Below are 14,350 nucleotides of genomic sequence, written 5' to 3' on the forward strand. Positions count from 1 at the left end.
AAATACTGACAAACACTAAAGAAAGGAAAGAGGAGCAGACAGACAATTTTATGGATTACTGCAGTGACGTGACCGGAGTGGAGGGTGCAGAAGAGGGAGGCCACGGTTTGGCTCGTTGGCTGCAAAAGGCCCAATTACTGATTCATAGCCTTTATTTATTGGACTTTATTTTTACTGAAGAACAGTTTAAAGGTTTTTTTTTTTTTTAATCCTACATAGGGTAACAACTGGTCTGAGAAAAGACACAGATGTAAGAACATTTAAAATTTCATAAAAAAAAAACAACAACCTATTAAAACATAAATAAAATCGGCTCCATTAGTAGATCTACAGCTATAAAAAAAAAATACATTTTTTACACTCTGGAGGTTTTCAGGTGAACGTGTAGACAATTTGCTCGGGAGTTTTCCTGCAGATGCTGTTCACACATGCATTTCCCAGCTGGAGATCTTCTGCCGGAGACGTGCTCTCACAGCTGGAAATGTGAGCGAGGCTGTGCGGAGGAGCGAGCTGGAGACGAGTCATGATGTGGAAATCACTGTCTTTACAACCTGGAAAAAAGCACACGAAGCTCATTGTGCTGTTGACGCTGTTGCCACATGTATCCGATCCGAACAAGGAGTACTGCCATTAACAGTGGGACATTGATGAAATATTTCATGGCTCCGGTGCATTTGCAAAAGAAATACCGAAACAAAACTGTTATATTCAGGTGCATAACCTAGTAGCAACTTTGACCTCTAAAAGTAGAAATCAACCCGACGTTTTCTGCATCTGCAGTGCGTTAAGCTGCCTTTTAAAGTTGCTAGAATCTGTTTGAAAGTGGCAGATTTAAAGAATTTCTCCAGGATTTGGTTCAGCACCGAGCCCGTCTCCACTATTTTCATCAATTCAGTGGGGATGTTATATCGGTGGTTATGTTTCCTTCAACTGTTTTGCCAAAGCAAGCTACTAATCTCCTCATGCACTTATTAGTTTTATCTATTCAAAGCCTCAAGGACCAAAAGGCAGCAGTGTAGTCCCATATCATCATACAACCTCCACCATGGAACATAGAAAAACCCTGATGTGCTTTTATTTTCTTTGTCCATTTAAAAAAAAAAAGAACCTTACATATATAATTGAGTCTTCAGATATAATTGGAAGTGACTTCAACCTAACATTCATCACCTCTTTGCCACCCGTCATCAGTTGTTTCAGGTCTAAACCAACAGCTTTGAATTGAAGGGCTAATCTGGTTTTAGAGTCTGTATGAGTTGTCTTTTTTTTACAGCAAGTAAAATTTACTTGTATACAAGATTTTTCCCTGATTAAAATCATTATTAACTATAAATTATATGATAAAAGAAATATAAAAAAACTGTTAAACAGGCCTAGATGTCTGCACATGAATGATGCAACTTAAAGAAGTGAGTCAAGACATTTTAAATTTCCTTTAATATCAGCGAGGGTGTTTCTGTTTGCACTTCTGTGTAGTAAAGTCAGGGACGTTGCCATATCGTTCATCCTAAAATCAGTTCATGTCAACTTGGGACGATTAGTGTCAAAGAAAACTTTAAAACACTGTCCAGGACCCTGGAGCTCACCTAGCTTTTCTTTGGTGTTGGGGATACTTTAGCTAGTTGCTGGTTTTCCATGGCAGCAGTCAGAGATGTCTTTTTTTGGGGTGTGTGTGTGTGTGTGTGTGTGTGTGTGTGAGTTGTGATGCAGATGTTCTCTGCAGGCGGTGTGTGTGTTTTTGTGCGGATCTAGAAAGTGGTGTTTTGGAGCAGGCAGCAGACCCAAACACACCATGTTTGTGTCATGGTCGCTGACCTGGGTCGATTGTCACCGCTGCAGTTATTCGAGGAATGTTGCCCTCTCACGCACGTGTCACACTCGTTACTTTTAGACGTTGTTTAAGCTATCTTTGTCTGCCTGTTGGCCAGGAGGAGGAGACGCTCTGAGGAAGTATCATAACAGGGCTGCTAGGTTTGTACATTTGTGAAGAAACTGTTTAGAAATGTATTTTAGGAGACGTCCTGCGCGTTTTCAGCCGGCATTGTTTCAACATTTTACGTCGACTCCTTTGTTTACAACCTCTTCAGCTGTGTTCACGTTTTGTTTTTTAAATCTATACATTTTTTCTCCAAAATATGCATGTTTACGTTCTAGTTGGCGCATGTTAGCGTTCACTTCTGTGAATTTTTTGCAATCCTCCATCTCTGTTGCATTAACTGTGTTTGAAATTGTGCACAACGCTGAGCTGTGTCTTCCTGTTCTCTCCTCAGACACGGTACGCGTTGTGCAGGTGAAGTCGCTGCGGCCGCAAACAACTCCCACTGCATTGTGGGAATCGCCTACAATGCCAGAATAGGAGGTCAGTGGTTCATTACGTTTGTCTTTAACTCTTGTTTATTCTTTTAATTTTCTTAATGGTGTGTTGCATGTGTTTAGCTATATTCTCCAATACGTTTCATATCGTATATGCATTTAGTGTCCCGGCATTGCTTTTTGTGAAGGTTATTGATCGGTTGGATCTTTATGTGGTTAAAAATGTTACCAAAATCAAGAATTAAGAAAATTACAGTTTTAGGTACAGAGAGCGCAGATCTGAGTGTTTTTAATTAGATTAGATTTTCATATTGAGCTGATTTAACGAGCCAAATAGAAAATGTAATGGAAACCTGAAGGGCCATCAGAAAGTTTCTGAATGTTACAGATGGAGAACAACCGTTACATTAAGGCTTTTGTGTCCCTCCTCACGGGGGCTGTCAGCGATTGTTGAGGGGTTTGGTTAGGAAACCATCCAGAGTTGGTGAAGTTTTCAGTTCAGGTGTCCATAATGATCATACCATTACTTTGTGTCCACATAGGTTGAGGGTATTGAAATGCATGAGCAGTGTTTCATTACAATGGCTCACTCAGAACAGCATAATTGGAGAAAAACTGAAATAGTCCCTGCTATACGTCCCCATCATAGCCCAACAGAGCTGCTAAATTTGAACTGGAGACTCCGGCTGAGTTCTTTCCTCTAATTTGTCTTCCTAAATATGCTTCAGTGGATGATCTAATAAGGCTTTGACCAACCGTGTTGCAGAAATGCTTGGATTTTTATTTATTTATTTTGTCCCGGGGATGTAGTGCGACACAGAAACACCCGATAAGTCTGCCTGTTTTTGATTTATTACACAATTACGGGAGAAGACATTTCAGCCAGTTTAAATCTGTCACAACTTTGTTTTTGTTTTTTTGTTTTTTTTGGTGGAAAAGATTACGTGTTGTCGTTTGGTTTCTGTTTGCGCATCAGGAGTCCGAATGCTGGACGGAGATGTAACGGACATGGTGGAGGCCAGGTCTCTGAGCCTCAACCCGCAGCACATCGACATCTACAGCGCCAGCTGGGGGCCCGACGATGACGGGAAGACCGTTGATGGACCGGCGTCTCTGGCCAGGCAGGCCTTTGAGAACGGCATCCGCATGGTGGGGCACCTTTTGCATTCGCGTTTTCCACGCAGAAATGTCTACGGAATAAACATGTGCTCTGTTACCCGGCCAAAAACTGGACTTATTATAGTGGTCATGTTGCACAAAGGGATAGATTAACACACACTCCAAGCAGATTTCTTCCTACCAATATAATCGTGATCAGATATATCTGCAGCTATGTTCTACCTATAAGCCTCCTCTGAAGATTTCAGCGCAATGCTCTTCATTAGCATATATTAATTTACATATTCATAACCTATTTGGCACGCCAACAAAGCGGCGCTCTGTTGAGTCACAGGGCAGAGTGGGAAGCTGGAGCTGAGGTCAATGGGGGTGAAGTGATTTAATGGCCACATTTCATGAACATAGGCCTGCGCATTCACATAGTTTGTGTTAAGTTTGCTTTCTGTCAATGAAGCAGATGTGGTAGTGAGGCAGAGGAGCTAATGCGGTTTATCTGAACGTAACGTGCCATCTGTATGTCCCGGGCTAAAAAGTTAACCAAAGGCTTCAGATAAAGAGGAGATGAATGCGACGTGTAAAGGCAGTGAACGTGTCTTAAGAGTCCATGTTGCCGCTGAGGGTCTGGGGGTTTTGACGATGACAGAGGTGAGGATGGTGGCTGTCCAGCTGTGGAGGCAGGGCAGCTGTATCTGTTAGTGAAGATGAGTGAAAGTGGCCGTCTCTTCACCTCGAAGAGACGGTTTACTCGGAGCCGAGGCGTTAACGGTAAGAGCCGACGCCTGCGGTGAGAGTCACACCCTGTGATGTGCTGCAGGATATTTGAATTGAGCAGATCGTTGCTTGCTTCAGCCATGTTTATATAACATTTAATCATTCTTCCGTCTCCTCCGTCCTTTTGTCTATTATTCTCTTTCTTTTGTTAACTGCTTATAAAGGTACCCTCCATCACTCACGTCTGCCAGTGTTTGCTCCTGACTGATCCTCCCCTAACTCACAGAGGGGCTTCGTGCGCTTATCGCTGCCTGACAGAAGCCTATTCTTGAAAAACTCCATTTTACCTTTTATTACCACGTATTAAGTGTCTGTGTTTAGTGTGGAAAAACAATTGGTGGGAATTCAGGTGTCAGTCGGTTTGTTGGATCTCTGTTTCACCGACGGCTGGCTAACTTTTGCAGTCAGTCATCCTGAGCACAGGGACAGCCTAAGGGTGTCTCTGTCAGGTTTGGCGTTAAGATATTCCTAAATTAATATTAGATTTCTGCCTAATCTGTTAAAAAAAAAAACGGTTCAGACTTTACTACTTGCCATTCTTCTTGTTCGTTTTCTGTAGTATTTTCTGAATATCTACATATGTAGGATATGTACTGTTCAATAATGTGGCAAAATATAAGCGCACACACACCGTATTTCCAAAAGTATTTGGTCTTCTGCCTTCACACACGCACATAAACTGGAGCAGAATCCCATTATTACTCCATGACACATCGTACTGAACCTTGTTGTCCCACAAGGTTTAGTAGTGTACCTAAGGAGATCTGTATGGGATCTAGGGTTGGGAATTGAAAAGATTTTCACGATTCCGATTCCCTTATCGATTCTGTGAAACGATTCGATTCCTTATCGAATCTCTTTTCGATTCCGATTTGGGGAAAAATGGAGAACAAACAGTTTGATGATGAGCATCAACTTTGTTTACTTAACTATCACACGACCTTACAAACTAACAAGGTCAAGATGTCCACAGAAAATGTGCAACTGGAGTAACATTTATATTTGTTTAAATAAAAAAAGGAATATAAGAACAAACTTAAATACAGTAGATGAGTTGCTTAGAATACAAGAATATGTAAGTTTGTTGTGACAGTTGCTTATTAATCTCCCTTTAGATAACCTCATTCATCTAAATCTAACAGAGAAGCCATCCGTTTAATGAAAAAGCATTACTGTACAATTTCGGGACATAAACTTATCTCCCCCTGATTTAATTAAACAAACCCCAAAGAGAGGTAGGAAATTGGTTTATTTCCAGAAATGGCATATGATTTACTAGGCACCAGCTAGTGATGTAAAACTAGCTACTTACCACCAGAGTTGCCTTCCATGCTGGTCGTAACTTTAGCTTCTGTCCGGTAAGAATCAAAAACACGGCATTCGTTAAAATGTATGCCATGTTGTGTACGCAGGTGTTTCTGCCTGTTGGATCTATTTCCTCCTGCGGATGTAATTGTAACTTTGCAATGATTGCAAAGCGCCTCGTTGCAATCTTTCTCTTCTTTAAAATGAAGCCAAACTTTGAAACTTTCTCCGATGGGGCGCCATTTTTTTTGTTTTGCTTTAAGCCTGGTCACGTCGTGCGCAAGTTACGCACACGTGCTTACTGAACGCCGTGTGCGTAACTTGCGTAAAAAACGTGACGTAACTTGCGTAAAAAAAAAAATGCCGCGCTACCGTTGTGTTGCTCAGCCGCAGCACGACAGAATCGAAAAGAGAATCGTTAAGCGAGCTGCCAAACGGTGCCATGGAATTGGAAAACACAGAACCGGTTCTGAACAGGAACCGGTTTTCGATTCCCATCCCTAATGGGATCTGTGAGGTCAGACGCTGATGCTGGACCAGAAGACCTGTCTGGTCTGAAACAGGAGGAAGGCATTTTAAAGTGTTTTGATCAATCTGGGAGGATGAAATCTTTGAAATGTCTTTGAATGCTGCAGCGTTAAGAGTTCTGTTCATTGGAACAAAGTGGCCTAGTCAAAGACCTGAACAACAGATGTGTAGTTTTTACACACTTGTTGTCTATTCATGTTTGGCTAGTGTGCTTTAACAGAAACTGTACAGTGGACAATGTAAAGCTACATTTACAGCGAGTCTTTACTGTAATTGTGTGGACAGGGTTCTGTTTTAAGCAGAAACATTAACACCAATTCGGCTAATGGCCGTCTGGCCATCGCTCTAATCCTCAGCCGCCGCTACTGATTCTCTGGCTGGGCCTCTCCAAAACATTAATCTCACTACCAGTCAGAATGAACATATTTATAAAATAAAAAGATTACTTTAAACCTAAATCTGCCAATGGTAGTTAGGGCCTAACTGTAAAAAAAAGAAAAGAAAAGCAAGGCGCTTGTGCCATGCGTATCATCGTCTAACCTAAGGGACCCCAATACTTTAGGGGCCTTAAGCCTTTGGGAACTTTAAGACATTTTTATAACCCGCTCCGTTGAACCATGAATTAGACCCTTTATCTGCCATGATTGTTTTGAAACCTGGTCAGAGGAAGCCGACCAAAGACCGGAGCTGAATTTGTCCAAAGCACACAGCGTGCACACATGCATAGACACACAGCTGCAGAGTGCAGCTATGGGCTTCTGCTCACACTAAGCATTTTTGTCAGAAAACAGCTGTAACTTTTATTAAAAAGTTTTATAGGTTTTAAAAAAACAAATCATAAGCCGACCACTTGGCTAACCGGCCAGGCACCTTTAGTTATTTTGTAGCATTCAAAATATCGTGGCCCGTTAAACATTTGGATTTGGTAATTGGGTTAAATCACATCAGCTGTGTTGTCAGACTTTCTAGGGACTAATGAGGGCGATAATTGGACCTTGATACATATAGACAGAATAAAAAGAGAAAAGGGGCTTTTTTCCCCTTTTGTTCATTTCTGATAGCACAGGTACTGGATGAGAGCCTCGTAACAAGAGGCATTTAATATGAAGACTCTTGTAAACCATTAGAAAGGAAACTTACTGTTGATTGCAATCGGAAGAAGAAGAAAAGTAATTGATAATATAGAAATGATTCTCAGCCCTACTGAGGATTCATGCTATTTGATTGTCTACTGATGCTCCATTCTAGGGGATTAGTCTGTTACATATGAGGCTCAAAACACAAAACATGACAATACTGTCTGTCTTTCTTTCAGGGGAGGAAGGGCCGGGGCTCCATCTTTGTGTGGGCTTCAGGAAACGGCGGCCGCAGCAGAGACCACTGCTCCTGCGATGGTTACACCAACTCCATCTACACCATCTCCATTTCCAGCACGGCCGAGAGCGGACGGAAGCCCTGGTACCTGGAGGAGTGCTCGTCCACCCTGACCACCACCTACAGCAGCGGAGAGAACTACGACCGAAAGATCGTACGCATCAAATTGGCTTTTTTTTGTTTGTGTCTGCACCCGGGGTGGGAGGTATCTCGCGTACATCTAGCGCTTGTATTGAAATCTGTAATTGATCCATCTTGTAATCAGAGGAACAAACGGCAGTATGAAAAAGCAGCTCTAGCCATCCTTTAACAACTAAGCGTGCAGTTTTTTTTTTTTTTAGCGCTGGTGTGTTTTAATGTGCGCGAAGGTGGTTGGAGAACTACGACCTCGTCTGACAGCTTACAACCACATCAGAACAGAAGAACCACATCTGACCATGTAGAGCTGGCTTGTTCAGCAGACTCTTATCTACATAATATTAAGGCCGTCTACAACAGCTCGTTAAGCCCCGTTTGTATTTGTTGAGACAATTCCTCAAACTTTTCAGCTCAGAGACGGTCCCTTTGAAGGAGGGCTGGAAGTCAGCCGAGCTTCTCTTGTCGAGCTGTTTGACTTGATTGCTGCCTTTTAAAGGCCATAAAGTCCATCAAAGCAAATTTACATCCCTTTAATAACTTGTATTACATCTTTTATTGCTTAATACGTTGTGTTTTTTGTTTCTTTCATGATAAACTGACCCCGGTGTTTTTTTTGCGTCAAAGCTGGAATGTGTCTGAGGGGTTTCAGATGTGTTCAGATCTCCCTGATCCTCTTGTCTTTAGTCTCTTGGTCTCTTTTTTTTTTTTTTTCTCCCTCCCTACCTGTTGACACTGCCGTATCCCTCCGCTTCCATCATTCTCTGACTTTTATCCCTTTCTCTATCGTATCTTCCCAGCAACCTTTCTGTTACGCCCCGCCCATTTGATCCCCCCCCCTGCCTCTGTTATGAACCTCTCCTGCTCTTCTGTCCACAGATAACAACAGACCTCAGACACCGATGCACAGACAGTCACACGGGGACATCGGCCTCGGCTCCCATGGCAGCTGCCATCATTGCTCTGGCCCTGGAAGCAAAGTAAGAGCCACTTAACCTCATCCCCTCATCCCTTTGTCCCGTCACTAGCCTCTAATGCCCTCTTGTCCTGTTATCTCACCGATCTATGAGGACAACACGTGAGACTTCACATTGTCAACAATGCGAATGCACTCGATCGCTTGGAGAGGCTGTCTTTGTTTTATCGATGCAGCGAAGTTAGAATAAAAAAAGGTCTAAATTCACCTTGATGGTCTGTTAAAAATCAGAAGTTACACAGCAGCTGTTTGACCTCCTGCCTTTTGATATTTTTAACGGTTTTTTCATATTGTCGATTATGCTTAGAAGTGGATCGCCACATAGAGAAGTTTTTGCATCACACAACAGCGCTGAACTTTTTAGCCGCTTTCCCGATTGCTTGTCATCGTTCAGTGTTTATATTTACGAGGGCTTTAACAGGATTAAACTGTCTATTGTGAAGCCACGGCCACGTTTAGCTGCAGTGTGTGCAAACTGTAAGAAGTCTTACCCTGGATTGTCCCCGACGGTCCCTGGTGGTATATTATGAATACATGCACTGGGATCCAGAGGCAGGTGGATAGCTCATTAGCATTTTGATTGTTTGTAGCAGAAATTTAAATGATCAGGCCCTCTGCTTTGTGGGCTTTCCTTTAAGTCTGATTATAACAGTCAGTTAAAAAAGGAGCCGTTTGATTCGGAAAATCAAAACTTCACCATCACAAAACAGAAATTTTCACTTAAAAGAAACTTTCTCATCAGAAGCGGCTCTTTTATTTATAAATATATAATCTGTGGAGAAGTTGTAAATATTTAAAAGTCCTTTTGTACAGCGTTTGGCCATTTTTTGCTGCTTTTATCAACATGTTGACGTTCTAAAGGATGCCCGTCCACCAGGAGGGCTCGGTCCAAACGTTAATTCTGGAATAACTCTAAATTTCCACAATCAAAGCAGAAAAACAAAAACCTAAAAAAAAAAAAAGTAATTTGTTAAAAGCAAGTAATTATTTGCTTCGTTTCAGTGTGTTGCCATAATCCCTTCTCTATCCTCCAGAACCTCTTTGTTTCTTTGTAAAGCTAAAAAAAAAAAACCTAGCCGGTTCTGCTTCCCCATTCGTTCTGGGTATCAATATTGTAATAAATTCATGAATTGGTGAAAGGTCCGCGCAGGTGCAGAGACTGTGAATTAGGCCCATCATCACATGTTGAGCAGCTCAGATAACTGAGGTCACGTCGATTAACCTGGATAATCCGATCCAAATCCTCCCAACAGAAAATATTCTCGTTTTTTTTCAGGCAGTGCTGGGCTCGTAAGCCCGTTTTCTCAACAAGATTATCACACACTGCTTCTTCCCTGCTCGCTTTCGACTTTTCTGTGGCTCCATCACAGCAACAATGCTCTTTGTTAATCCTCTGCAGGAAACGGTCTGCCTTCCTCACTGACTTTATCCCTGTTAGTTTTATTTTCTAGCGAGCATACGCGTGCATTTAACACGATGCTGCAAAAAAAAAAAAAAAAAATTTAATTCGCAGATTTCTTTTGTCACACTTTAATGTGTCAGATCAGCAAACAACTTTTTATATTGGACGAAGACAAGTTGAGTAAATGCAAAAAGCAGTTTCCAGATGAGGACTTCTGGGCAGATTTGTCTGGAGCTACAGAAACACATTTTAGAGTAGCAAAGTGACCGTTTGATGGAAATCCCTCAGTAACTAGACTATACAGAGGCAAAGCTTCGAATGAATGTTTACTCCCTTCTCTTTTTCACCCCCAGATTCCTTGTGTTCCAGATATATTTCCAGTCATGATTACACTTTAGAGGGGCAGAGAGACGTATATATCAGACTTTTATTTGCTGCAGATTCCTGCTGTCTGTGAGCTCCTCCATTAATTAGTTTTCCTTGTTTATGGGAAGGCAGTCATGGCCTAGATAGCGATGCCAAAGTCACTTTTAATTAATGACCATAAAACTTTAATGGAACCATAATTACGCAGTGGCAGCTTAGCCTATTAATATTGATCTGAGCATTAATTATTCTGACTTCTTTGAGGACTTATCTGTGCTATCACCCTTTATTTATTTTGCTCTTGACATTTTATTTCTAGCCAGCTGTGGTGTAGATGTTGAATATCCTCATGGATTTAATAATAATGGGCTCAACGAGAGCACTAGCGAGAGGTTGATTAATTCAGAGCGGGGGGAGGGGACTATAATATGCGTTTTCTTTAAGCAGCAGTCTTTGTTAGTTTTATAAAGATTTGATCCGACAATTTTCATAGTCGTTTGTTTTCTTAGAAAACTTCTGCCCGTCTTTAACAACCCAGATAGGTGAAGAATCACATTTATTATTATCAAACATAATCAGATTGTAATTCTTTGGAGAATGACTTGAACTTCAAACATGGGATTTTCCATCTGTTCCAGTGGTTCTCGCATTAAGATGCTAATATTTCCCTTATGGACGGATCCCAAATTGACTTCAGTTTCACTAAAATCCCAAAAACTCTCAGATGCTCACAGAATAACGAGCATGTGCAACCGCCTCTTTGGTTTGTAAATGCCGGGAACGTCTGCAGCAGCTGGATATGTGACGTTCAGATGCTACAGGAGATGTTCAGGATTTTTAACATACCTGCTCTAATGTAAGGGACTCAGCAGGAACTGGCCTTTTATTCCTCGTCTCCCCATCTCATTGTACCTGTGAACTTTTTTTTTGCCTCTAAAACCTTTATCTTTGAGGTACAAGCATAATGCATCACAGTTTCTTCAAGCGCTTTGGATTGACTGCAAAGTCTGGAGGTCTCAGATGGTGAGGGAGTGACACGAGGGAGGGAGCGGAGCATCTGGCAAACATATGAGATTGAAAGGGAATCCCATGAAACTTGGTGACCCACTTCTTCCTGTGATTTTTTTTTTTTTTTTGCCTTTAATCTCCTGTTTGGGCATCAAAGGACTTCAAACACATGGCTGCTATCTCGTAATAGCTCTCACGTGAGATGTTAAAAAAAAACAAAAAGCGAAGGAACGCGTGAACGGGCAGCTCTTCATCTACGCTCTCTAACCTACCATTTATAGACTGGTCTCTTTACCTTATGCTGTTATATTGCTGCCGTTTTTTCTTCTGATTAGTTTTTTTAACCTGTTCATCTTGAGTCTTTATGCACCTCTCCTCCACACTGTTGTCTAAATTTACTGTCATAACAAAGAAAAGTCTATATATCTTAATAACCATTCTGCCCCTTTAAGTCTTTTGGTTTATCTCCATATTGCTCTAATCTTTAGACATTACAATGAATTATTTAGCCTACTTTTTGACTGCATCATCACTCTTGCAAATTATTATTTATATGTGCACGGAGTTTAATGAATGCCTCTTAAAACAATTTTTTTTCATGTCCACATCATACACATCTTGTTTATGTTGTGTAAATTATGATTAATTGCTGTTTATACCTTCCCTCCTTTAGTCCTTCTCTTTCATGGAGAGACGTTCAGCACATCATCGTAAAGACCTCGAGAGCCGGGCATCTGAGCGCTCCTGACTGGAAGACCAATGCTGCTGGTTACAATGGTATATACACGCACACACACACACACACACACACACACACACACACACACACACACACACACACACACACACACACACACACACACACACACACACACACACACACACACACACACACACACACACACTTATGAAAGCCATAAAGTCTGTTGTGTATCAGCATGTCAGAGACCTACAAAAACAAGATATGTTAAGAAAATGACGCTCTTGTCTTACACAGTTTTATCAGCAGATAAGCCAGGCGACCATGGATTTAGTTTTTTTTGGACATGTCAAAAAAATCCTTCTAATGAGCACACTAGCTTCCACAGCACGTTTTCTGCTCCCACTGGATCAACACAATTGCCACTCAAATATTGAGTGACCTGCTAATAACATTGCCTAATGTGATTTAGTAACATTACCAAATGTCTAAGACACAGATTGGCTCATCTAGGCATGATGGATGTTTGAATTTGGAAGTTAAACTATTTGCTTCCCTTAGTTCCTGATCTAGTTGGCAAATCTGTTCATTTGGGGGGCATCCATAGAACAAAGAAACATCATTCCCAGATGGTCAGCTGATCTTTAAATATGAAGAAAAAAACAACCGACAAGTTCATGTCACAAAAGTAACGTGCCCCGTCTTAAAGCAGCAGGACACTGTGAATTCCACACCATTGATCCCAATACACATGCACTACTCAGAATTGGATGTGAAATACACGTTACTGTGACGCGCATACAATCCATGCTTACTTACAACATAACAGGGCTTGATGCTTCACAAAATTCTCTTTTTATTTCCACACGTTTTAACTGACTTTCCACGCAATTCTTAATATTCCAGCAAGACAGTAAAAAGCGTGAAAGCGCCGTAAATAAATACTCTAGGATTAAATAATCAAATAAATTCTAAAGTATCTATTTACTGTATTTATTTTGCTATTTTACAAACCTGAACTACCAGAACTCAAACTAGCAGAAATATTTTTAATGTTGCGAATTATGTTGAAATGTAGCTCCTCTACGCACCCTAACTCTACTCTATAACTTTTTAGGTCTCTACCTGAAGTGAGATATAGCAAGTTTGTCGTTGTGCACTGTTGCTAGCATTGCAACAAAATTGCATTAGGTCACTGACCAAGAATTAAAATGGACAAAAGACAAAACAATAACTAAAAAGCCATAGATTAAGACATTATCACAATAACAATGGAATAAGGATAAAGCAGTTTATGAGTCATTGAAAGTCTGCATCTAGTGGTATGGACGGCTATAAACAAGTTGTAGGTGAGAAAAGCAAACTATAAAGAAAGGTATGACCAGTAAGAAACCAAGAGTAAAACAGGCAAGACAATCTGTGCATTTATTTATACATAAATAATTAATTAAAAGTGGATATAAATGACTTGCATGTATCACAATGTCAGCTTTGATGTAACCCGTTCAGTAGGTGGTTATGGTAAAATTATTATATTGCAATTACAAGTGCAGGGTATGTATGCATGTGTGGGGCATGCTGTATGTGTGCGTAGTAGAGAGAGTTTGTGTGAGTAGCTTCAGTCCAGTTGACAGTTTCACAGCTGTTGTGGAAAAGCTGTTTTTCAGTCCTGACGTGGGGGTATGAATGAATCTGCTGCTGGAGGGCAGGAGGTTGAGAAGGTGATGTGCCGGATGTTTGGTGTTTTGGATGATCCTTCTGGGCCTGTTTTGACATAAGGTCTCAAAGATTTGACGGCTAGCTGGAAGGTCAGACCCACTAAGCCTCTGTGTTGCTTTTATGACCTCTGCAGCACCTTCTGTTCCTTCTTATAGCTTACTGTACCACACCTTAACTTAGGATGCTCTCCAATGTGCACCGGTTTGAGAAGACTTCATAGTCTTCTCAAAAAGGGAACACACTCCTGAGCCCTTCCGGTGGTGGTGGGAGTCTGCTATTCTCAAGGGAAGATCCTATGTTATGTGGACACCTAGAAACCCAAAACTGGGGACTTTCTCCACAGCGTCTTCAGTTATCAGTGCAAGATCTGCTCTTCTGAACTTCCTGAAATCCACCACAATCTCCTTGATTTTTCCTTTAGCAGTTGAGGATGAGGTTGTTGTTAGAGCAGGATTCTCACCTCCCCCCGCAATGTCTCATCACCATTGAAGATCCGCCCTACGATCGTTGTGTCATCTGCAAATTTAATGACTGTGTTTGTCATGTGAGCTGGCAGTCATAGGTAAATAAGGTGAACAGCAGGGGGCTCAGTACACATCCCTAGTGCTCCAGGGATGCCATTGTTTAATTTGCA

At 41.3% G+C, this 14,350-nt stretch overlaps 1 protein-coding gene across 5 annotated transcripts in view; it reads left to right on the top strand.

The window, feature by feature from the left end:
- The window catches only part of pcsk5b (proprotein convertase subtilisin/kexin type 5b), a 115,139-nt gene that overhangs the window by 39,772 nt on the left and 61,017 nt on the right, over positions 1–14,350 (top strand). For all 5 annotated transcript variants that reach the window (XM_036143761.1, XM_036143763.1, XM_036143765.1 and 2 more), the window contains exons 6-10: positions 2,271–2,359; positions 3,290–3,462; positions 7,352–7,564; positions 8,425–8,525; positions 11,971–12,074. In XM_036143761.1, the coding sequence (XP_035999654.1) occupies positions 2,271–2,359; positions 3,290–3,462; positions 7,352–7,564; positions 8,425–8,525; positions 11,971–12,074 (680 nt within the window). The remainder of the gene's footprint in view (positions 1–2,270; positions 2,360–3,289; positions 3,463–7,351; positions 7,565–8,424; positions 8,526–11,970; positions 12,075–14,350) is intronic.

This window comes from Fundulus heteroclitus, chromosome 12 (genome assembly GCF_011125445.2).
Source record: "Fundulus heteroclitus isolate FHET01 chromosome 12, MU-UCD_Fhet_4.1, whole genome shotgun sequence".
Lineage (NCBI taxonomy): Eukaryota > Metazoa > Chordata > Actinopteri > Cyprinodontiformes > Fundulidae > Fundulus > Fundulus heteroclitus.